This window comes from Cajanus cajan, chromosome 5 (assembly GCF_000230855.2).
Source record: "Cajanus cajan strain Asha chromosome 5, NIPB_CcT2T_4, whole genome shotgun sequence".
NCBI lineage: Eukaryota > Viridiplantae > Streptophyta > Magnoliopsida > Fabales > Fabaceae > Cajanus > Cajanus cajan.
In genome coordinates, this window is record NC_138521.1 from 70,732,060 (window position 1) to 70,754,394 (window position 22,335).

Sequence of the window (22,335 nt, forward strand, 5' to 3'; positions counted from 1 at the left end):
TGTTAAGTATGACTTCAAGAACTAAAAGCGGAATATTTTGAAATAAGAGTGTAAAAATAGGGTAATTTTTTTAAAAAGGATTAAAACTGAATTTGAAAAAAATTGATAAACGAAAAAATATTTTACCCCTTTATATGTATAGGGTGTTGGTCCAAAAATACTCGAGTCTAGTACCTGCTCTAAGGCTAAGCCATATAGGCTAGCTTATGATTTTTCACGATTTCTATCCTCGTTATAGGTTATTGACACAACCAAATACTGAGATAGTCTTATAGTTCGAGGCTTGAACCATTTGGTTCAACTGAAAATGGGTCACTAAAGCAATTCATTTTTAATTCTGAATACTATATGTTATAAGTATGAGTAATGACATTTATAAGTATAGTTTAATTTTTAATAGGTTAGAATATAGTTTTTGATCTCATTATTTTTTTATTCAGTTTGGTCTGCTTAAAACATTATATTGAAAATTAGGTTTAAATATATTTTTAGTTTTTGGTCTCTCAAATTTAAAGTTGTTATTTTTAGTCTTATAATTTTTAAATATAATATTCTAGATTATCAATAATATAATTGAAAGTGATAAATTGTGAAAATTACATTATTGAATTTTGAACTATTATTTTTATATGTTGAATAACTTATATAATTTTAACAATCTTGCAAATCTCATGCTCAAAGAAATCTAATATTTCTATTGTTTGCACATAAAAAAATCTGTGAGCAGAATTAGTTTGTGAGCAAGACTAAAAAAATTACTTAAAAAAATAAAAAGCTGGAATTTTTTTAAAATTGAATATTTAATTAAATGTTTTTTTATTGATTTAAATTAATAAATAGGAACAAAAAAATGTGTCGTAAATGAATGTGACATTACTCTTCATTAAATGATACTATTGCTTTATATGCATTTATTATTTATTCATTTTTTCATGAACTCTTCCAACATAATAAATTATAACCAATGTTTTAAAAAATTGGATTGAACTTACACACAATTTTATGGATAATTCTTTAATTAGAATTGGAAATTTATGTCAGTGATTCACATGATAATAGTTTGTATTAAAAAATGTTGACTGTCGATCTAATTCTAATTCTAATTAGAAAAGTGCATCCTAGAAGTGTATGCAAGTTTTTTTCCTAAACAAATAGTCCACTGAAATTGGGTTAGTGGTTAGAGATCTGAATATTCTGTACATAGTCTTAAGATTCAAACTCCTATTATCTTCGTTGCATACAAAAAAGTGCTAATAATTCTTTTGTACAACGTTGGAACGGCCACAAGCTATTTGCGGGTAGCATGAGTAATAGACAATTGTGGCATATCTTTTAGCAAAAACAAAACCTGAATGAATGGCATGCGCTCTTCTTTGTTCCGTACTACGTCTAAGATTGTGGCTACAGCACGTTCAGGTAAAATCTGCGATGCTCGCAAACTGTTCGATGAAATGCCTCACAAAGACTCTGTTGCTTGGAACGCCATGCTAACCGCTTATTCCCGCGTAGGACTTTACCAACAGAGTCTTAGTCTCTTTGGTAGCTTGAGAATCTCCCATTCCAAACCCGACAACTTCTCCTTCTCTGCGGCCTTAAATGCATGCGCTGGTGCATCCCATCTTCGTTTTGGAGCAACACTGCATGCTTTGGTTGTTGTCTCAGGCTACCTGTCTTCTCTTCCTGTGGCTAACTCCCTCATTGATATGTATGGAAAGTGTTTGCTTCCTGATGATGCAAGAAAAGTGTTTGATGAGATGAGTATTAGTAATGAAGTGACGTGGTGTTCACTTCTTTTTGCTTATGCAAACTCTTGCCGGTTCTGCATGGCTCTTGAACTGTTTCGTAGAATGCCTGAAAGGGTTATGATTGCTTGGAATATAATGATCGCGGGTCATGCTCGTCGCGGCGAGGTTGAAGCATGTTTGCATTTGTTTAAAGAGATGTGTGAGTGTGGTGAGAGTTTGTGTCAGCCAGACCAGTGGACTTTCAGTGCTCTCATGAACGCTTGTGCCGAGTCAATGGAGATGTTGTACGGATGCATGGTGCATGATTTTGTGATAAAATCTGGTTGGAGTTCTGCTATGGAGGTAAAGAACTCGATGTTGAGCTTTTATGCCAAATTAGAATGTCATAATGATGCCATGAAGATTTTTAACTCTTTTGGATGTTTTAATCAAGTGTCTTGGAATGCGATCATTGATGCTCATATGAAATTGGGGGATACCCAGAAAGCTTTTCTTGCTTTCCAGCAAGCCCCAGAGAGAAATATTGTTTCCTGGACTTCTATGATTGCAGGGTATTCGAGAAATGGGAATGGAGAGCGAGCTCTATGTATGTTTTTAGACATGACAAGAAACTCAATCCAGCTTGATGCTTTAGTAGCTGGAGCAGCCCTTCATGCTTGTGCTAGCTTAGCGATACTAGTTCATGGAAGAATGGTCCATGGTTGCATCATTCGAAATGGTTTAGACAAGTATTTGTATGTTGGCAATAGCTTGGTTAACATGTATGCAAAATGTGGGGATATAGAAGGTTCACGGCTTGCATTTCATTGTATTCTTGAGAAAGACATTGTTTCTTGGAATTCAATGTTGTTTGCATTTGGACTGCACGGGCGGGCTAATGAGGCTATATGCTTGTACAGAGAGATGGTGGCATCTGGTGTGAAACCTGACGAAGTAACCTTCACAGGGCTGTTAATGACTTGCAGCCACTTGGGGCTTATAAATGAGGGCTTTGCATTCTTTCAGTCGATGAGTTTGGAATTTGGACTTTCCCATGGAATGGACCATGTGGCGTGCATGGTGGATATGCTTGGTCGCGGTGGACACGTGGCAGAAGCAACAAGTTTAGCTAAGAAGTATTCCAAGACAAGCAAAGGTAGGACCAATGCATGCGAGGTTCTACTAGGAGCTTGTTATGCACATGGAGATTTAGGAACTGGGAGCAGTGTGGGAGAATATCTAAAGAACTTGGAGCCTGAAAAGGAGGTTGGTTATGTATTGTTGTCAAATCTGTATTGTGCTAGTGGGCAGTGGAAAGAAGCAGAGATAGTACGGCAGGCAATGCTGGATCAAGGGGTGAAAAAAGTGCCTGGTAGTAGTTGGATTGAGATAAGAAACCAAGTGATCGCTTTTGTGTCTGGAAACAATGCGTATCCCTGCGTGGCTGACATATCTAAGATACTATACTTTCTTGAATTAGAAATGAGACATACATGGCCTATTGATTTTGATATAGAAGGACCTTTATAGTTTATATACTAGTGAACCATATGGGAAATATAACCTCATGCAAATTTGAAGGCGATGTTGAGTATAAATTAATTTGATTTAAAGTGTAAATTTGAATGCATTGGCACAACCATTTGGTTTTGATTTGTTAAACTTCTCTCCGAAATCATTTCTAAAAGAAAAAATTGAAATAAACCTCTTCATCAACTAAAATTAGTCACTTCATAAATTAATTTGTAAAAGTTCTTTTTTATTAATTTTTTCAAAATCTATTTTTAATTTTTGCATAAGTTAATTTTAACTTATGAAAATACTTATTTGATTTTTTTGTTCTCCTTAGTTTTCTTTCCTAAGTGTTTAAGGTGAAACTTATTCAAACAAATTCATAAACTTATACTTATATAACACTTTTTATGTTTAACCCATAGTTAACTGTGATTCAGAGAATAAATGTTTGGCTTATATAACTAAAATTTACAATAATAAATTTTAATTAAATTCATAATAAATATTTTTAAATTATATTTTAAATTTGACAATAAATAATTAATATTGTAATATGATGTTATTTTTAATTATTGATATTTTTTAAAATATAAAAATTTAGCTTAGAATAAAGAAAAATAATAATTAAAAAATATGAGGTTTAAAATTCCTAAAAAAGACACTCTTGTCGTAAAAAAAATCCTTAAAAACTTATGCCAAAGAAAACTCTTTAAAAATATATTTACATAACTTTATTAATTACATTGAGTAAATTACACTTTTTGTCTTTTATTTTATTTTAAAAAATTCAGTTCAATCTTTTTATCTTTTAAGATATTTATTTTATTTCTCTATGATTGTAAAGTGATTTAAAATGGTTCTTTTCATTAAGTTCTTAATGGTCATCTTTAAATAATTCTTGTACAATAGAGGACCAAATTGAATTTATTTAGAAACATAAAAGACCAAATTGAATATAAATACAACTAGCTACATCAACCTAAACCCAATGCACCAAGAATATATTCTTATTTGTATGACATGACATGCTTATAATTACAAAGACTTTACTTAAACAAGAAAATAAAACAAAATATAAATAAATTATAAATCTAGAGAGGTCATTTAGGATAATCTAAAAATATAATATCATCATATATTTCTTTGATTTTTTTTAACTATTTATGTGTCTCATTGATTTGATTTCACAAACCATCTCGAACCTATGAAATTGGATGATCATAAATATTGATACATATCCAAGTTTAAAAACTATTTTGAATTTGTATGATAAGCAATTTTTGTTAGGATGTTATTTATAATTCATCACTCAATATCTTTTCCCTAGCCTTGTCCTTCATTGATTGCCATTAATTGATGCTCGTAGCCTATCTTATTCCAAAAGCTCATAGTTCTAGAGAAAAAACATGTGAATTTTCAAAAATAAAGTGAATAGTATTCCTCAACATTTGACAAAATTATCTTATTTTGACACACCATATTATGTGCATAAAAAATATTTTAAGATAAAATAATTAAATGCTTTAAACAACTACAAAGTTTAAAATTTGGCAATTTATTTGAAGTTTAACAATTCATTGCATCTTTTGTGACAAGTGATGCTTATGTATGCATAATTATGCCACCACTTTCTATTAAAATGGTTGTGAACTCCTTGCTTAGGTTGGAGAAAGCACCCATGAGCCCACCAAGTGGGGACGTGGACACGAGAACATTTTGTGACTTTCTAAGTGTTTGGTTCTATAATACTTGGGTTATAGCACTTCTAGTAATTATTTTGTCATTTATTTTTCCATTTTCTTCAACACTCATTGTTGTATCGATGGATTAGTTCATATCCAAAATTTGACTCATGAGCTCTCAAACTAAATTTTGTTACATTTTAAACTAGTGTTACAATTGAAGTTTGTTTCCTATATGAATCAATTTTTGATTATATTTTTAATCCAAATGTTAGGCTCTCGTGATGTCTTAGCTTTGACATTTTGGAATACTTTCATTTTTCTTTTATGGATAGTTTGAAATGTTAAAGACTAAACATTGGATTTTACTTTTGTGCATCATGTTAAATAAAAAAAAATAAAAGTATAAACAAGCTTTTAGGCTTAATTGCACATTTTGCTATTCATCTTTCACATTTTCACAAATTTTGTTGCTAAACTTTTAAAATTGTGCATTTTGTCACATAATTTTTAAATTTCTTTATATTTTATCATTTCGTTAGTTGATTGTCTAATATTATTATTTAACTATTAACATAACATATTGACTACTAATGTAATATGTTAATGTTGATATGTTACATTATATTATATATGTTATACCAATGATTCACTTTGACAAACAATATACATCAATGGTTAACTTGACAATTACCAAGTTAATAAAATATGAAATAAAATAAAAATTAAATAACAAAATATATAATTTTTAAAAATTAGATAACAAAATTCACAAGATAAAAAGTATAACTAAACCTATTTCTTTTAGTGGAGGGAACTGGAGTTATATAGTTAAAGTCTTGGACTCCAATCTCCATGCCATACTTGTAATCTTGATGTATAAAAAAAATATATGCTCTTTAATTTTTAAAATTAAATTAATTAGTTGGATTGGGCCGGATGAAAAGTTAGATTGGACTCAAAAAAAAAATCCAAATGGAAGCCCCAAACTTTGTCAGAATTGAATATTATGATGGTTTCTCTGATACTTTAAGAAGTGACAAGTCATTGCTGGTTCGTTTCCTCTCCCTTCTTCCGATGGTCCGTTCAACTCCATCGCCAAACCTTTCACAATCCCCTTTCTCTCTTCCTTTATTTTCCGGTTAACGCTTCACCAAATTTACGGTATTTTCTTATTCATTTTTTTTTTGTTCCATTTATAATGTTAATGCATGTTCAAATTGTTTAGTGCACATTCCCTGTCATGAAGAGGAATTCTAATGTCTTGCTTCATGCGCGTTACTTGAATGTAACGGTAGCTTTCGTATGTTTTAATCATTTTACTTGACACTTTTTTTGTTTTTTATTTTTTATTTTTTTGTTTTTATGGTTTTCTCTCTCTCCCCCTCTATCTCTCTCTCTCTCTCTCTCTCTCTCTCTCTCTCTCTCTCGAAATAATTAGGGTTTTTGCCTGTTATTTGAATATGTTACGGTTTTGGAGTTTTAATGTTACTCCCCACCTATTGGAGAGAAGCTTGCTGGGTTTGTTTGCATGTTTTCATTTGGCGTTGATGTTAAAGTAGATTTTAAAGTTTTTTCACTCTGGCGGGTTGCTTTTTGATGTTGTTGTGAATGGAAGCACATTGTTCAGGTCTGTGTTTGGTCTTGCTTAAAAAATCAGGTCTGTGTGTTTCCTGGTAATATGAGTAAAACGAGGAGAAGGAGAAGAACGTGGATATAATGCCTTTTGCCATTTATTTTATTTTCGTATATATTCTGCTTGTTTTGTGTCGGGCAAGAGGTGATCACATGCAATATGTGATATAGGTTTCTCTTGTGAATTTGTGATTGTCCTGCTATTGTTCCAAAGGATTCGATGATCCAATCCATCTACACTTGCATTGCTATTCTGTTTAGAAATCTGTTTGCAATATCTTCGATTCCTACATTATTTTTAAGACTTGAAGTGAATGATTTTGGATCTAATTATTGCACGTTATTAAAAATATGCAGGGCCAATCTGAATTTGAGTGCTGTATATCGTTTGGGGGACTGGTTGGATGTTGGAAGGTTTATTTACTCTCTGCATTTTAATTTTGTGATGTAGGTTTTTATTGTGATTGTACTGCTATTGTTCTAATGGATTCGATCAAGGTAGTTAAACTCGATAGTCTACGTAAACTCATCAAGCTTTTTTAGACACGACTTGTAGGTTCAACTTGTAAACTCAATAAGAGTTTACTTATTACTAAAATGATATTAAAAACTTATTAATAACATATATATGCATATAACATAATACTCTTAGCACAACCATAATTTATAAGAGTTCACACAAGTTTACCCAAGTTTATCCAGTGAAGAGTTTGACATAGAGTTAACTTGTTTTTCTCTACTTTCAATCATAAACTTAGTTTACTAGTTAAATTGAGAGTTTGACAACTTTGGATTCAATGATCCAAATCATCTACACTTGCATTGCTATTACATTTAGAAATCTTTTTGCAATATCAATGATTCCTATATTCTTATTAAGACTTGAAGTGAATGATTTTGGATCTAATTGTTGCATGTTATTAAAAATATGCAGGGTCAATCTGAATTTGAGTGCTGTATATTGTTTGGGGGAGGTGGGATGTTGGAAGGTTTATTCACTCTCTGCATTATAATTTTGGTCTAGCTGCTCCTGGAGAAGTTGGGTTAAATGTAGCTTGGTTGTCACTTCAATTGGGCATAGAATTCACTATAAGTTTTTTCATGTCTGGGTCTTTGATGGACTGCAATAAAGAAGAGGCCTTAAGGGCCAAGGACATTGCTGAAAAGAAGATGGAAAACAAGGATTTTGTGGGGGCTCGTAAAATTGCTCTAAAAGCTCAGCAGCTATACCCTGATCTGGAAAATATAGCTCAAATGCTTGTTGTTTGTGATGTGCACTGCTCTGCTGAACCGAAATTGTTTGGCAACGAGATGGATTGGTATGAAATTCTTCAGGTCGAACAGACAGCTGGTGATGCAATGATTAAGAAGCAATATAGGAAGTTTGCTCTCCAACTTCATCCTGACAAAAACAAGTTTGCTGGAGCAGAAGCTGCATTTAAGCTGATTGGGGAAGCTCAAAGAGTGCTTCTGGACAGAGAGAAACGATCCCTTTTTGACATGAAGCGCAGAGTTCCAATGAACAAACCTGCTATGTCACGTTTTAGTTCTACAGTGAGGAGCAATGTTAGGCCCAACTTTACAAGATCAAATGCTCAACAGCAGCAGTCTAGGCAGCCAGTGCCGCAGCAGCAAAATGGTGTCCGCCCTACATTTTGGACAGTCTGCCCATTTTGTTCTGTTAAGTATCAATATTACAAAGAAATTTTAAATAAATCTCTTCGTTGTCAAAATTGCAGTAGACCCTTTGTTGCATACGAAGTGGTTATAAAAGGTACATCATCGCCAGCAACTAATTCAACACAGCAAGCTTCTGACCAGCGAAAAGATGGTTTAAATCATGGTGCCTTCAAGGCAGGTGCTGGATCTCAAGGCAATTCACATGCTGAGAAGTCCAATACTGGACCATATGATAAAAAAGGACCTACTAATGTCTCTGGAAAGCACAATGGAAAGAGAAAGAGGAAGCAGGTGGCAGAATCCAGTGAAAGCTTTGATTGTATAAGCAGTAGCGATTCTGAAGGAGATGCAGCTGCCAGCAAGGGTGGTTTTTCTGGTGTAGAAAATAGCTCAACCTTTAGAGAACGGCATCCGCGCAGATCTACAAGGCAAAATCATGGAGTTTCCTACAAGGAGAACAGAAGTGATAATGATGATGGCTTGGTGAAACCTTCAAAAAGGGGTCTGGAGAGCAGATCACTGCATGGTGATGGTAAAAGTCATGGTGAGACAATCAAAATGAATAATCAGAATGGTTTAGCTGGTGATATAAAAGATGGACATAAAGAGGTAAAACAGAAACAACATTTGTATTCTGAAGAGAGCTTGCGCAATAGAAAGGAAGAACTTAAGACAGATGCAGTGGGAGGGTCAAAGCAGATGGATGAAACTTCAGAGCGTTCTGGTCCAGCTTCAATCTCCAAAGTAACAAACCATCCAAATGTTTATGTCTTTCCTGATGCGGAGTTCAGTGACTTCGAAACAGACAAGAAGAAAGAATGTTTTGCTACTGGGCAGATTTGGGCTGTTTATGATACAACAGATGGCATGCCCAGATTCTATGCTTTAATCAGAAAAGTTCTGTCTCCTGAATTCAAGCTGCAGATAACATGGTTTGAATCACATCCAGATTGCAAGGATGAAATAAAATGGGTAAATGAGGATTTGCCTGTTGCTTGTGGGAAATTCAAAGTTGGTGACACTGACATCACTGAAGATCATTTGATGTTCTCTCATCTGGTTTTGTGTGAAAAGATTGGCCGTAATACTTTTAAAGTGTATCCTAGAAAGGGAGAAACTTGGGCCCTTTTTAAAAATTGGGATATCAAATGGTACATGGATGTGGAATCTCATCAGCAGTATGAATATGAGTTTGTTGAAATCTTGACAGATTATGTTGAAGGTGAGGGTGTATATGTTGTGTACTTGGCTAAGTTGAAAGGTTTTGTAAGTCTTTTCTTTCGAAATATGAAGGAAGATAACAAATCATTTCAAATTCCAAAACAGGAATTATTCAGATTTTCTCACAAGGTTCCGTCTTTCAAAATGACTGGTGAGGAAGGAGTTGGTGTACCTACAGGATCTTATGAACTTGATCCTGCAGCTTTGCCAGTGAATCTTGAAGAGACTGCTGTTCCTGAAAATTTGGATGTGAAGGTTACTCATAGTTTATCTGGCGATGAGAATACAAGGTCTTCCAATAGGTCAGAACCCAAGGTTAATTTGGAAAGAAGCAATTTGGCAAGAGAGAACAAGGATTCTGTTGATGACAGTGATATTAGTTGTGCTCCTCCAGCATCAAGCTCAGAAGCTATTGAAATTCCAGATACTCAATTCTTCAATTTTGATGCTGGGAGGTCCCTTGAAAAGTTTCAAATTGGTCAGATTTGGGCGTTTTACAGTGATGAAGATGGATTGCCAAAGTATTATGGTCAGATTAATAAGATTAAGAGCAGCTCAGATCTTGAATTGCATGTTTCCTGGCTTACTTGCTGCTGGCTACCAGAGAATACCATTAAATGGGAAGACAAAGATATGCTTATTTCCTGTGGGAGGTTTAAAGTTAATAAAACAGATGAATTTCTCAGTGTTTATAGTACCACGTCTTCTGTTTCTCATCAAGTTCATGCTGATGTTGTTAAGAATAAGAGTTATGCCATCTTACCGAGGAAAGGTGAAGTTTGGGCGTTATATAGAAAATGGACACATAAAATCAAATGTTCTGAGTTGGAAAATTGGGAGTATGACATAGTGGAAGTTGTTGAAGAAAGTGATTTGTTCATAAATGTTTTAGTTCTGGAGTTTGTTAGTGGATTTAGTTCAGTTTTCAAAGGCAAATCAAATGAAGGGTCGTCCGTCAACCTAAGAATACCCAGGAAAGAGTTGCTCAGGTTCTCCCACCAAATCCCAGCTTTCAAACTGACAGAAGAGCATGGCATTCTGAGAGACTTCTGGGAACTTGATCCAGGTGCGCTACCAGTTCATTACTATGGCTTGAAATGAAAGGGGCTGAGCCGAAGGCCATGGTTTACTTGGTGAGCAAAAGTTGGAGACTCAGTTTTCTTTTTTAATTAGATGAAACTAGTGGCAGTGCAGTAAGTAGGTAGGACAGCCTAAGATGTAACTTTTTGGTATTGTTCAGGCTAACCTTTTGGAAGGTTTTTCTGCATGTAGTAGTGGTAGGCTGCGAATCACTAACGGAGGTGAGGTTTGTTTACCAACAACTCACTTTACATATACAAGTCATATGGTCTTTCTTTCTTCCCCTAAGTTAGAAAAGATTGACTGCCATGTATGACGCTGGATTTCTTAACTTGCTTTCCAGGAATTCCGTCATGGCACGTCTAACACATCTCTCTGTCTCCCCCCCTCCCCTTCCTTTCTGCGTTTTCCAATCAATGATTTTAGGTATTTGAAATTTACGTGAAAAGCAAATCCAATGCTCAAGAATGGACCTTGGCTGTTGTAAGAAAAGAAAAAGAAAGGTAAAATGAATTAAACGTTTTTCATTAATCAATTTGTGTATTGCAATTTTTCTAACAATTCAATAATTTAATTTTTTTTAAAATGTTGAGGTATATTAGCTTTAATTTGTGAAAGAAATTTGATTTATTTTATGTTTTATTCTTATATAAGTACGAGTATAATATATTGTTTGTTTTTTCTAAAATTTCTCTAGTTTAATTTTTGCCTCAAATAAATAATCCAATTTTGGTCCTTTTTTTAAATTTATTTCAAATTGTTTTCTTTTTACCTTCAAAAGAATTTAAATAATGTTTTATAATCGTTTTTAAATGTTACATGAACTTATTTGAGAATCAAAATTGGTGTATTTTTAATTTTTAATTTGAAATAATTCTATTATTTTTTTGAGAGTCGTTGAATTTGGAATTTTAGAGAGCCTAAAAAGTAAAGATATTTTACATGCAAGTATTTCTTGAGAAAATTATCAAACCCTGCCGGAAAACATAATAGAAAACGCTAGCTTTTGAATTCCAACACCTTGAAAAATGTCAGTTGACTACTTTCTTAATTATTTTTTATTTGCACATATTTCAAACCAATAGAATTAAGATTTATTTTTCCTCTTTAAGGAGTAAAGATACTGGAGTGTGGCTACTAGAATTATGAATGATGGTCCCTTGAATAAGAGCCATTAACTAATTATTTAGAAGAATATTATATAAACAAAATGGACGGATTCCATTTAAAACCATTAATATTAAGCGATCATTAGAGAAGTGGCCGTTAAATAGATTTCAAATACTGTAGATTGTAGAAAGAAAAAAAAAAGTTTGTTTCATGTTAGTTAATAAATAAGTAAAAATGTTTTAATTCGATCAAAGGTGGGCATTTGGTCTAGTGGTATGATTCTCGCTTTGGGTGCGAGAGGTCCCGAGTTCGATTCTCGGAATGCCCCCTTTTTAGCTAACTATTTTTATTTATAACAACGACTTAACGAAGCAAGTTTTAAACAAAAAAGAACTCGAATTAACAAAGTTAGCAAAGAAACTAATGAGAGAAGACCTTATAAACGCGTTGAGGAACCTTCCGAAATATGGCCAACATGAGATCCAAGTAGAGAGGGAGTTGAACCAACACAAAAAACGACACTGGCAAACAAGTCACACCATATATCAGATAAACAGAAGATTTCACTCCATCTTCAAGGACAAAGTAATGTCCTGCACAAAACGATACCAATATTGATGCTATAGATGTCCAGAGTGAAGTCATTCCAAGCAGAAGCTTCCTTGGCAAGTCCATAGCAAAATCCTTTTCTTGGTACCGAGATGTCAGTATTGAAAGAAACAACACGAGTGCTGTCACCGATGAGCACAGTGCCACAAGTGATGCTACTGCGAACACTTTGAAAGCAGGTTGTCCACTCAACACTGGTGCACCAGTTACGTCATTGGCACCACCTGGTATTGCTGTTGAGGTTGTGAATGCAACTGTTGCAACAAGTGCTGCAACCAGTGAGCATGATTCAGAGGTTGTGGACAGCCATTTCCTCCCCTCTTTCACAAGATGTCCATGACTGTTGATGAAAACCTGTTTAGCTGTTTGTCCCTTGTTATTGTAACGTGCATAGAAATTTGGTGGCATGGAATTCTTAACAAGCTGAAAAAGGCACAAAAAATTATTAGCAACGGAACGTGGAAACTTGAATTTACACCATCTATAATTTGAAACCTCTAAAACCAAAGGTTAAGTGTAAAAGATTTGTTGGTGTCTTCTTTTGGAAGTAATCTTGTACGAAATGATAGGTTGTTTAGATTTACACACATCTCTACATTAACAATGAGATATTAAACTTTCATAAATTTATTTTTAGCCATCATCCAAAAAACCTTATATTAATAGAGATTTTATGTATATTTATAAAATTATGTTTGTTCTTTTATTTTAGTGATGCAAGATTTTATTTGTATCATAATATAAAATACTATTAAACACTTAATATTTGCATCTCAATCGACATAAATTCTTTCTTAAAAATAGTTTTGCTAAGGAGTGCCTTTTGATCGGTATGTAAATTAACATTCTAAAGTTATTAGGATTGAAATGAAGAATACTTCCTTATACCACTTATATTCCCATTTCTGAAAATAGTTTTGCGAAGGAGTGCCTTTTGATCAGTATGTAGATTAACATTCTAAAGTTATTACGATTGAAATGAAGAATACTTACCTTATACCACTTATATTCCCACTGCATTTGCATGGCAGCACCAGGGACACGCCAAGGCCTATGTTCCCTATACATGGCAGCAAGGTGCAATGCACTGTTACCTTGATTGTCTATGTGACGAAATGCAGTTTCCTTTACTAATTTCCTCTTTGTGAGCATCTTGTAGACACGAGGCTGCCTGTTCTCTATTGCCAAAAGAACAACATTCTTGTTGGCAGAGTCCACATCATGGATGGCCACTGGGAAGGTGTCAAGGATCTTCTCCACCATTTCATTCACTCCCATCTTTGCTGCAATTAAAATTGGTGACACTGACATCCTTCTCTTTTTCTCTATTTCTCCCTTGTTCATGTTGTGACTGTCTATGTTTTCCATACCATTGCCAAGCTGAAGAGCAAAGGAATTGTTTCCAGTATAATCATACTTGTACAAAGAAGCTCGCTCCATCAATTCATCCATCACTTGCTTAGCCCACATGTGTTTCTCCTTCCTTCGTTGGATTTTGTCTATCCAAGACGCTCCTGTATGTGTGTCACTCAATTTAGAGAAGTAAACTTACAAATTGGTGGTTTATATATATATATATTAGTCCACTTAAGACTACACACATCATTAGTACTTTACCTTTTGCTTTTTTTCTAATTCTAATTTATTATATGACAATGAAATGATACATGGTGATGTACGTTGTACATGTACTTACCCACACCAAAAAGTATCAGCAAGGCCTTCATCATTAAGATTAGAAATCGGATGAACACTTCCCAATTTGGAGGGAACCGTATGAGCTTCTTTTCTTTCCTTGTTCGGTCTTGCATTGTGTAAAAAAATATAGAATGTCAGCAAATGGGTATTCACTAATCGGTATTGACATTTTCACCAGCAGCTAACATGCATGCCGCAGTATATTAAGTGAAAATGAGGAAATAGAAGTTGCTTCAGTTAAGAATGCTAGAGTTTGCTTCAATATCATGAATGTAACACTTGAAATTCTTAGAAGTAAGAGTTTGATAAACTCTCTAATTTATGTTTAGTCCGAGGGTAGAGCCAATATCATGGTTTTACAAGAGGAAATAAAGGCTATTACCACACTTAGGGTGAGATGACTGTGGGAGATTCTCTTCATCATCAGTTCCAGCTTTACTATTCTTTGTGCCTATTGCTGTAACATACGATTGTAATGTTATTTATATAGACTGGTAAAAATAGGTAAAAACCAAACCAAACTGAATATATGAAACACACGCACTTATAACTTTAACTGCATTCTTCAACAAATATAAGAAGCTGTGGCATGTTCCGTAGTTCATTGGATAGTTAAAAATTTGTGCATCTCCTTTATTACTATTTATGTTCTCTGTTTCTTCCTTCAGCTCATCAACAAGCAAACCTGTCATAACCGTTTATCAGAAATATATACAAGAAACACTACAAAATTAATATTTGTGTATCCTTAAACTCAACCGGTTTTGGCATGTACGTGGGATGAAGTTTGTTATTATCTATATTATGCATAAACCGTAAATTGTCAAAAAAATATCTTCCAAAAGTACCTTTGTTTTTATGTTTTTTTTTTTTACGAAAGCTTTAATTTTATTGATCTCTTACTTTTTTTTTAGAGAAAATTCACGCTTTTAGGTTTTTCAATAGGTTTTAAATTTAATTATTACATTATTTTTTTCTTCTGAAAATTATCGTATTTATTCATAATTGTAATCAAGCTTAACATGCTTTTTGGTAATTAAAATGTTTGTTAGATGATAATTAAAGTCATTTAAAAGGATCATAGAAAATAAATTAATTAACTCGCAAGACAAGTAAAACTAGAATATTCTATTTATAAAGCCATTAATAGTAAAGCCATTTGGGCTGGTGAGCGTATTGATAGGCCTACAAAGAAAGATACATGTAATGTAATTTTATGCAAAAAAAAATCGCACGAAAGTTGTCGTACAATCCAGCAATCTACACGTTATTTGTTTGTTATTTGAAAGGTCTGTTATGTCAGAGCATTTAGAATTAGAGTTAATTATAAGCAACTTTCAACCACTTTAAATGAGTTTCACTATATCATGTCATTTATAAGTAACTTATATTATATTTTTACAATTTTTGCTCTAATGAAAATTGCTTATAAGCGTCCCTATTTTTTTACAACTCATACTACACTTTTTGATACCTTACACTACACTTTTTTCAAATTTTCTGTCTATGTTTCACCTTGGATCAAATCAACCAATCACACCTCTTCATTTCAATTTTCAGATTGCTAAGTACCATTGCTTGTTGAAGCAACATAGCTAAAAAATCTAGAACTTGACTTGTTACATAGGATGACTCCAATAAAAATTTCTTATAAGCAATGTTGCTTATTTTTAAGATACACAATAAGCACCCATTGAAGGTGCTCTTAAGCATTATCTAAAAGTACAATGTATCAAAAATAGTAGTTTATTTTTTGAACCACTATCAGTTAAAAAATTATAGAAGATCTGTTAGGAGATAAACTAGTCTGCATATAGTCTTAAATTCAAATCTTCTCACCATCTTTATAATCTTTTTCTTTTATAAAAAAATTAAAAATTTCTTACATTTGTATTCTATTATAAAATTCATCTTAAATATGTTTTTTTAAATCAATTATTAAAAAAACTAATAATTTTATCTAACAACGTTGGTGTTTTTAATACTACTTTTCAATTATTTATGCCTATAATATACTTTCATTAAATATCAACATAAAACTCCCATTGTAAATGAAAAATAACATTGAAAAGTAAAAACAATTATAAAATTGCATCTGTTCATGATGCGTCATTATAAACTAGTTGGAAATAATTAATCTTACAATTATAGATCATACGATCCAAAAACTCCATCCGCGTGCTGCTTTTAAAACAATTAGGCTTCATTGCAAGAATATGAAGAGGTGATAAGCCATCCTTATTGACAGAGTCCGCAAGATTTGGGTACAAGCGGATTATTTGAAGTGCCATACCTAACAAATTCATCAAACTTGAGTTACCATATATAAAATTTGAAACAATTTTAGCATATGAAAGTGTGACAACACTAACCAAAGTATTCATTAGAGATGGTAGAATGAAGAATCGTGTCCCCATTGCTCTTAACACATGGCGAGTAATCATCTTTGTCTTGAAGGTGACCATGGAGACAAAAGAACGCAGCTTTGGTACCATGAATAGCTGCCAAGAACAGAGGGGTCTCGCCTTCAAAATTGTGACACAAAATGAGTTTTGGGTCTCTTTTGGCTATAGTGTTGCAAATGTCCACATTCCCAAATTCTGCTGCTAAATGCAGAGGAGTGTTTCCCTTTGAGTTTCGTATATTTAGTATAGAGAGAGACACATCTTCGTTAATGTTCTCAAGAAGGGTCGTTAAAAAATTGGTTTGGCCCACATAAACAGCGATGTGTAAGACAGTGTCTTCTGCTTTTGTGACTTTAGCTTCCAACGCTCGAGGGTTGTTCTTGTATGCATCTAACACTTCGCTCCATTGCCCCTTCATGGCATGATTAAACAAACTTTCAATCTCAACTACCTCCACCATTTTTCAAGTTTGATCAAATGTTTCGACAAACATAACCACTTGGTTTACGTGCATATAAACCTGTATGTCCAATAAAGTGCCAAGCATTGTGTTATATATTACTGACATACTACCACTTTTGCAGATTATTATATGGATTGTATGCATGTTAGAGTAAACTGTAGGAGGAAGCAAAGAAATTATATTACAATTAATTCTCGTGCAGGGAGGCTCGTGGACCCCCCACAAAAGCCAATCAGAATGTGGAATGAACAAGTAAGTGAATACCAAAAGTATGAATTTTTTGTTTTATATTTCCTGCACAGTACTCATCAGCTAAGAAATAAGCAATACTATGGGTTATATCTTTTAAGTTTTGCCCAGTTGACATTGTTTAACTTGCATTTCTTTCTATGCAAGACAAGCATTTTCTTGATGTTGAAGGAGATTTAGATTCCATTATACCTCGGGCATGCCAAAAGGTTAAATGATAAAAAACATCATGCATGTTCTTTTCCCCAAGATAGAAAACTAATCTTCTGAGACCAACTAGTGTGTATATCCACACCCTTTGCTGAAAGGGAGACATAACAAGAAGAAGAAGAAAAAAAGAGACAAAATAATAATGTAACAGTGATATAATACAAAAAGAAAAATAGTGAGGATATAAAGTAGATGTAAAAAATAGTGTAGAAAAATCAAAATTAATTCCATAACCAGTATTAATATTATCTATGTCATAATTAAATTTCATTAATTCAACTATTTTGATTTAAGAATTTTCACTAATTAAATAGTTTAAAATTTTAAATCTACAAAAAATTAATTCAAAAATTATTTCACATTTCATCAAGAATAATATACTTTTTAAAGTATAAGCAAATGTCAGTTATAAGATTATCCACATATATATGCTGTAAAAAAACATATACAAATATAATGTTTAATTTATCAAAAAGTGGATATTCATTATTATTAATATATACTTATTTGATATGATATTAGATAACTAAACTTTTAAATGATTTAGTGGTACGAATTGAAATAAGGGGTGTATCTCCACTAAATGAGAGGTTTTGGTACTGTATCTAATATATATGTACACATCATTTAAATATCATGTCAGTCTTTTAAATAAGAATTATTTTGTATTTAAATTTTTATATTATTTATTTTTAAGTTTTTATTAATATTTTTATAATTATACCATAGTAATTCTTGTCTTCGTGCATTGTTGATCTCTATTGTTCTCCTCCCCTCCGTCTTCTTCCTCTATTCCCACCTCTCCCTTACCAAAATGAACTTTCCCGTGATTCAGTCGAAAAAGTTCGTACTTTTTTTTTTTGTGACATTTATCGTGTAAGAGTAATGCTAACCTAAACGTTATCAATTGAATTTTCTGAATGCATAACTCTCCGTCATCAACGTCACTTTCCGTCAACCCTCCGTCACCCCAGCGCTACCTTCACTTTCCACGGCCGCTTTGATGTCCTCTCCCTCTCCGCCACGCTCCTCCTCCACGACTCGCTGGCAATCGCGCTCTCCGCCTTCGCCAACCCGAATGCATAACCAACGTCACTCTCCGTCAACCCTCCGTCACTCCCGATGCCACCGTCACTTTTCACGGCCGTTTTGATGTCCTCTCCCTCTCCGCCACGCTCCTCCTCCACAACTCGCCGGCAATCGCGCTCTTCGCTTTGCCGTCTCGCTCGCCGGCCTGCAGGGCCAAATAGTGGGCGTGAAAGAACCAGGAAGAGAGGGAAGAAACAAGAAGCCAGAAAGATTCAAAAAAAAAAAAATGTGAATTTCATATTAACCATTTATCTGACGTGGATGTAAATTTTAAATAAATAAAAAAAATTATAAATGACTTGGATATACCCTTATTTTATAGAGGTTACCGTAAAAATTCTCTTGAAATAATACGTAAAGTTTCCGACACCCGAAACTTATCACAGTAATTCGGACAGATAAAAGAAACGTTAGATTTTCCAGATTTGTATTTTGAAAAGGTTATTAACCGGACCTTATTTGGAAGACTTGGTGAATTCATGGGGATAATATTTCTTTGCAGACATTTTACAAACTTAAATTTCGTACACATGTGTTCGAGCTTTAGGATCAAAGGTAAAATATACATATCATTTGGTCTTCAAGAGCATGCTTTGGGAAATGAAATTACAAGTTACCTTATTATTGACAAATGACAATATAAACTATATTTGGTATTCTATTCATGGATACCCCACTGCCATGCAGGACTCCCAAAATAGTCTATCTTCCAATTCATTCACAATAACTTCACCAATCCTTGTTTCTGCTTCATCTTCTAATGCAGCAGCTTCATTACCACAAAACTCAGCAAATCCTTTATAATCTTCGTGCCCTTCACCATCCTTAGGTAGGTCACATGTACTAATTGTGTCACAGCTACATGACTCTGCATCATCCTCATTATCATAAGTGATAGCTATGCTGCTAGGACACACAGTAAAGAAGGCATAGTCGTCTTCAGAATCTGCACTATCCTCAGCTAGCAACAAAGCTGACACATCCATTCTAATCACTTCTTCAAAGAAAAGTATGGGTAGCAAAATTTTTTCTCTTGTTTTACTTAATTAGTAACGCTATTTTATTAGGATGAGGGGCTGCAACTTCCTTAACGTACTCACTATCTATTTATGGTATTAATTGTAACCAAATGTTGGTAGATTTTTTTGCTGCCATGCGTGTCTATTATATTGATGTCATTTTCAGTCAAATGAAAAATTGATGCGATTGATTGTTGGTTGACATATCTAAAATTAATGGTGAATTTCAGGTCATTCATCCACTTCATTATTTGTAAGACTTTAATATATATCCGCATCTTTATTAGTGGCAATACTTTTGGCCTTATCATGCAAATGTTTAACTGATGAATATATAATATAGTTTATGCCAAGAGGATATTACTGTTACATGTGCTATAAGGCATATTAGGATCTGCCGACGCTTGTTATATCACATCACATTAGAGCATACTATTGCAAATTAAGTGATGGCACTAATAATATGTGCTGTAACGTCACTGGTAGTGGCATATATATATATATATATATATATATGCAGAAGTTTCTTAATTTCACTTTTCCTTGGACACCAACCAACGGTAAATTATAGTGCGGCGGCAGTATGTTTTTTTGACTACTTTAAAAAACCATTGTTGGTTAATTAGAGGAAGAGACAACAAAAAAATTAATATTTTAATACTAAAAACCTATTGTTAATTTATATAAGAGTTAGTTCTTAATTTTAAGAAACATAGTAAGATTGATTTGAAATAGCTAAGCATTGATTTTTGTTTGGAACCACAAAATAATGGTCATCAAAAAAAAAAGTGAGCAATGATTGGATTAGGAGGGCATAGTCTTCTCTGAAACACAGTTGAAAGTGTGCAACTCCAATTGTATGTGCCCCACAAACTGCATGTTTTTTACATTTTGTTAAAGAAGTTGTACATGTGATACGTGTGTACAAAGTGAATATTCAATGACACAACTACAAGATCAATTCAATTAAGACCATGGGCCATGGCTGACAATTGAGCCCATGGGCTAAGATGGAGACAAGCGAAACCTTTTCCATCTTTATGAAATGAAAACAGGCCACATGGGCCTTCTATAGAGTACATAAGACCAAGTTATTTTTATTAATTAAAATTTATCATATCATCAACTAAAATTTATGATCATTATTTTATTTAACATTTTTCAATTTGTATAAAAAAAATTTACCTATCAATTTATCGTTTATTTTTCCCATTAATAAAAAAAATCAAGAAACTAACTTTCGTATTCTATAATTTTAGATGCATTTGTATTTTTAAATATTTTTATACCATCATTTTTTTATTTAGTATTTGTCAATTATAGATTTTATATATTGTTCAAAACATATTAATCTATACAATACAAACATATTTTTTTAAAGGAAAAAAGAATTTAAAAGGTGAGTCACATTTTCGCACCAACGAAGTAGAAGAGATTAGTCTCACAAAATATGGTTCTTATTCCAAGTGCCCAACTTTTATACCGGAAGTTATCTTACCTTAAAAAAGGTTTATTTAGTTATTAAAACTAAATTGACTTTAGAAGAAAAAAAAAATACTGCCGCGTTCATGTGGCATATTGATCGTAAAAATATGTAAAAGTTAAAATCAGTATATTATTCTTGTTAGTAGGCAGAAAATTCAAAGTATATTTGAGATATCAAATGGAATATATCAAGTAAATACTTTTATAATAAATTATAAATCCAAAGCTTTATACTTTTTGAGTCAGAAATTAATTATCTGTATATGTATGGTAAACTTATCCATTTTTATACTGATTACTTTAAAAATCATACATGAAATTATTTCTAGTTGATTAACAATATGTAAATAGATTAAGATGAGGGTTCAAACGATATCGGTGTAACTTTTATTAAGTATTATACTGGTTAATAACTTTATATTAGACGTAAATTTTGTAAATTTAACCATTGAATTATAACTTCATATCACTTTATATGTTTATATCAATTTTTGTTAAAATTGAACAATAACCTGAAAGTAATAAAAATATTTATATTTTATTATATTTTGAAATATATATATATATATTACATTAATTTTATTTTATAAGAATGGAGTATTAAATCATCTTGAATTAATATAAAATTTATATATATAATGTAAGAAAAATTATTGAGCAGTGTAATATTTAATAAAAGTTAACTCAATGTCAATAATTTTTTAAAACATTCTAAAATTTGAAAAACTGTGTCCGAAACGATGATCATAATACAAAGGTATCAACCGTCATAACTAACTACTCCCTCGCAAGTCGCAATCAACCAAAATAAAATAACCCTCCCCCAAAATAATTTCCAATATCCTTTTTATATTTTGTCTTTGCATGGCACTGCTTTGTTCTGACTTCATTGTTTCAATTCCATGGACAAGAACAAGAAAGTTGAACAAAACAAAGTACAAAACACTGTTGCCAAAGTAATAATTGTAGAATTCAAAGTTTCCATGTACTGCAATGCATGTGAAAGAACCGTTGCCAAAGTCATCTCCAAGTGTAAAGGTATTTCATATTCTCTTATTATTTTTCTTTCTACCCAGGAATTATAAAATAATTGTGTGTCTATCAAACTCTTAATGAGATTAATTCTCGTGTTTGACAAAAATACTTCTTAATAACAATAAAAAAAATTGTGTAATTGTGTTTATGTTAGGAGTGGAAAAGTTCATTACAGACATGAACAAACACCGGGTGGTGGTAACGGGTCGGATTGATCCAAAGGAAGTGTTGAAAAAACTAAAGAAAAAAACGGGTAAGAAAGTGGAGATTATTCCTAATAAGGATGAGGAGCCAAGGGAAGAATCTCATGAAAGGGATCAACTTGTTCTAATGCATCAGTTCCAACTTGAAAATGATTGTTGCATGAAGACCCAAACCATGATGATGTTCAGTGATGAGAACCCAAATGCATGTGCACTAATGTAA

The 22,335-nt window shown here is 32.8% G+C and overlaps 4 protein-coding genes and 1 non-coding gene across 7 annotated transcripts; 4 read left to right on the top strand and 1 right to left on the bottom strand.

Annotated features, from left to right (window-relative positions):
- The first annotated feature begins 1,022 nt into the window (after positions 1 to 1,022).
- Positions 1,023 to 3,307, top strand: LOC109809253 (Tetratricopeptide repeat (TPR)-like superfamily protein). The gene has a single exon (XM_020372504.3). The coding sequence runs from the start codon at positions 1,353 to 1,355 to the stop codon at positions 3,252 to 3,254; it is 1,902 nt and encodes a 633-aa protein (XP_020228093.1). The 5' UTR covers positions 1,023 to 1,352; the 3' UTR covers positions 3,255 to 3,307.
- Positions 3,308 to 5,944: 2,637 nt separating this feature from the next.
- Positions 5,945 to 10,907, top strand: LOC109808550 (uncharacterized). Of its 2 annotated transcripts, XM_020371588.3 has the most exons (3): positions 5,945 to 6,085; positions 6,914 to 6,970; positions 7,491 to 10,907. In XM_020371588.3, the coding sequence occupies exon 3, from the start codon at positions 7,658 to 7,660 to the stop codon at positions 10,556 to 10,558; it is 2,901 nt and encodes a 966-aa protein (XP_020227177.1). In that variant the 5' UTR covers positions 5,945 to 6,085; positions 6,914 to 6,970; positions 7,491 to 7,657; the 3' UTR covers positions 10,559 to 10,907. The 2 variants fall into 2 exon arrangements, with proteins under 2 accessions (XP_020227177.1, XP_020227179.1); XM_020371590.3 differs by lacking the exon at positions 6,914 to 6,970 and having other exon boundaries at positions 5,948 to 6,085.
- A 902-nt stretch (positions 10,908 to 11,809) lies between these two features.
- On the bottom strand, positions 11,810 to 19,766 carry LOC109807387 (uncharacterized). 2 transcript variants are annotated; one of them, XM_083075869.1, is made up of 8 exons: positions 18,175 to 19,762; positions 16,327 to 16,879; positions 16,098 to 16,247; positions 14,499 to 14,639; positions 14,337 to 14,411; positions 13,953 to 14,060; positions 13,250 to 13,770; positions 11,810 to 12,679 (listed from the first exon to the last, which is right to left on the bottom strand). In XM_083075869.1, the coding sequence occupies exons 2-8, from the start codon at positions 16,817 to 16,819 to the stop codon at positions 12,068 to 12,070; spliced, it is 2,100 nt and encodes a 699-aa protein (XP_082931995.1). In that variant the 5' UTR covers positions 16,820 to 16,879; positions 18,175 to 19,762; the 3' UTR covers positions 11,810 to 12,067. The 2 variants fall into 2 exon arrangements, with proteins under 2 accessions (XP_082931995.1, XP_082931996.1); XM_083075870.1 differs by having other exon boundaries at positions 16,327 to 19,766.
- On the top strand, positions 11,904 to 11,975 carry TRNAP-UGG (transfer RNA proline (anticodon UGG)). The gene has a single exon. It is a non-coding gene; the product is annotated as a tRNA-Pro (tRNA).
- A 2,010-nt stretch (positions 19,767 to 21,776) lies between the features above and the next one.
- On the top strand, positions 21,777 to 22,335 carry LOC114916468 (heavy metal-associated isoprenylated plant protein 19). Its single transcript, XM_029273176.2, has 2 exons — positions 21,777 to 21,912; positions 22,064 to 22,335. The coding sequence occupies exons 1-2, from the start codon at positions 21,777 to 21,779 to the stop codon at positions 22,333 to 22,335; spliced, it is 408 nt and encodes a 135-aa protein (XP_029129009.1).

Excerpts from the sequence above, each read along its gene's own strand:
- LOC109809253 (XM_020372504.3), top strand. The coding sequence starts at position 1,353 with ATGAATGGCATGCGCTCTTCTTTGTTCCGTACTACGTCTAAGATTGTG.
- LOC114916468 (XM_029273176.2), top strand. The coding sequence starts at position 21,777 with ATGGACAAGAACAAGAAAGTTGAACAAAACAAAGTACAAAACACTGTT. Across the intron at positions 21,913-22,063 it reads AGTCATCTCCAAGTGTAAAG|GAGTGGAAAAGTTCATTACA; the intron begins GTATTTCATATT and ends TGTTTATGTTAG.
- LOC109807387 (XM_083075870.1), bottom strand. The coding sequence starts at position 16,819 with ATGGTGGAGGTAGTTGAGATTGAAAGTTTGTTTAATCATGCCATGAAG. Across the intron at positions 14,640-16,097 it reads GGATCGTATGATCTATAATT|GTTTGCTTGTTGATGAGCTG; the intron begins GTAAGATTAATT and ends CGGTTATGACAG. Across the intron at positions 14,412-14,498 it reads GAATGCAGTTAAAGTTATAA|CAATAGGCACAAAGAATAGT; the intron begins GTGCGTGTGTTT and ends CGTATGTTACAG.
- LOC109808550 (XM_020371588.3), top strand. The coding sequence starts at position 7,658 with ATGTCTGGGTCTTTGATGGACTGCAATAAAGAAGAGGCCTTAAGGGCC.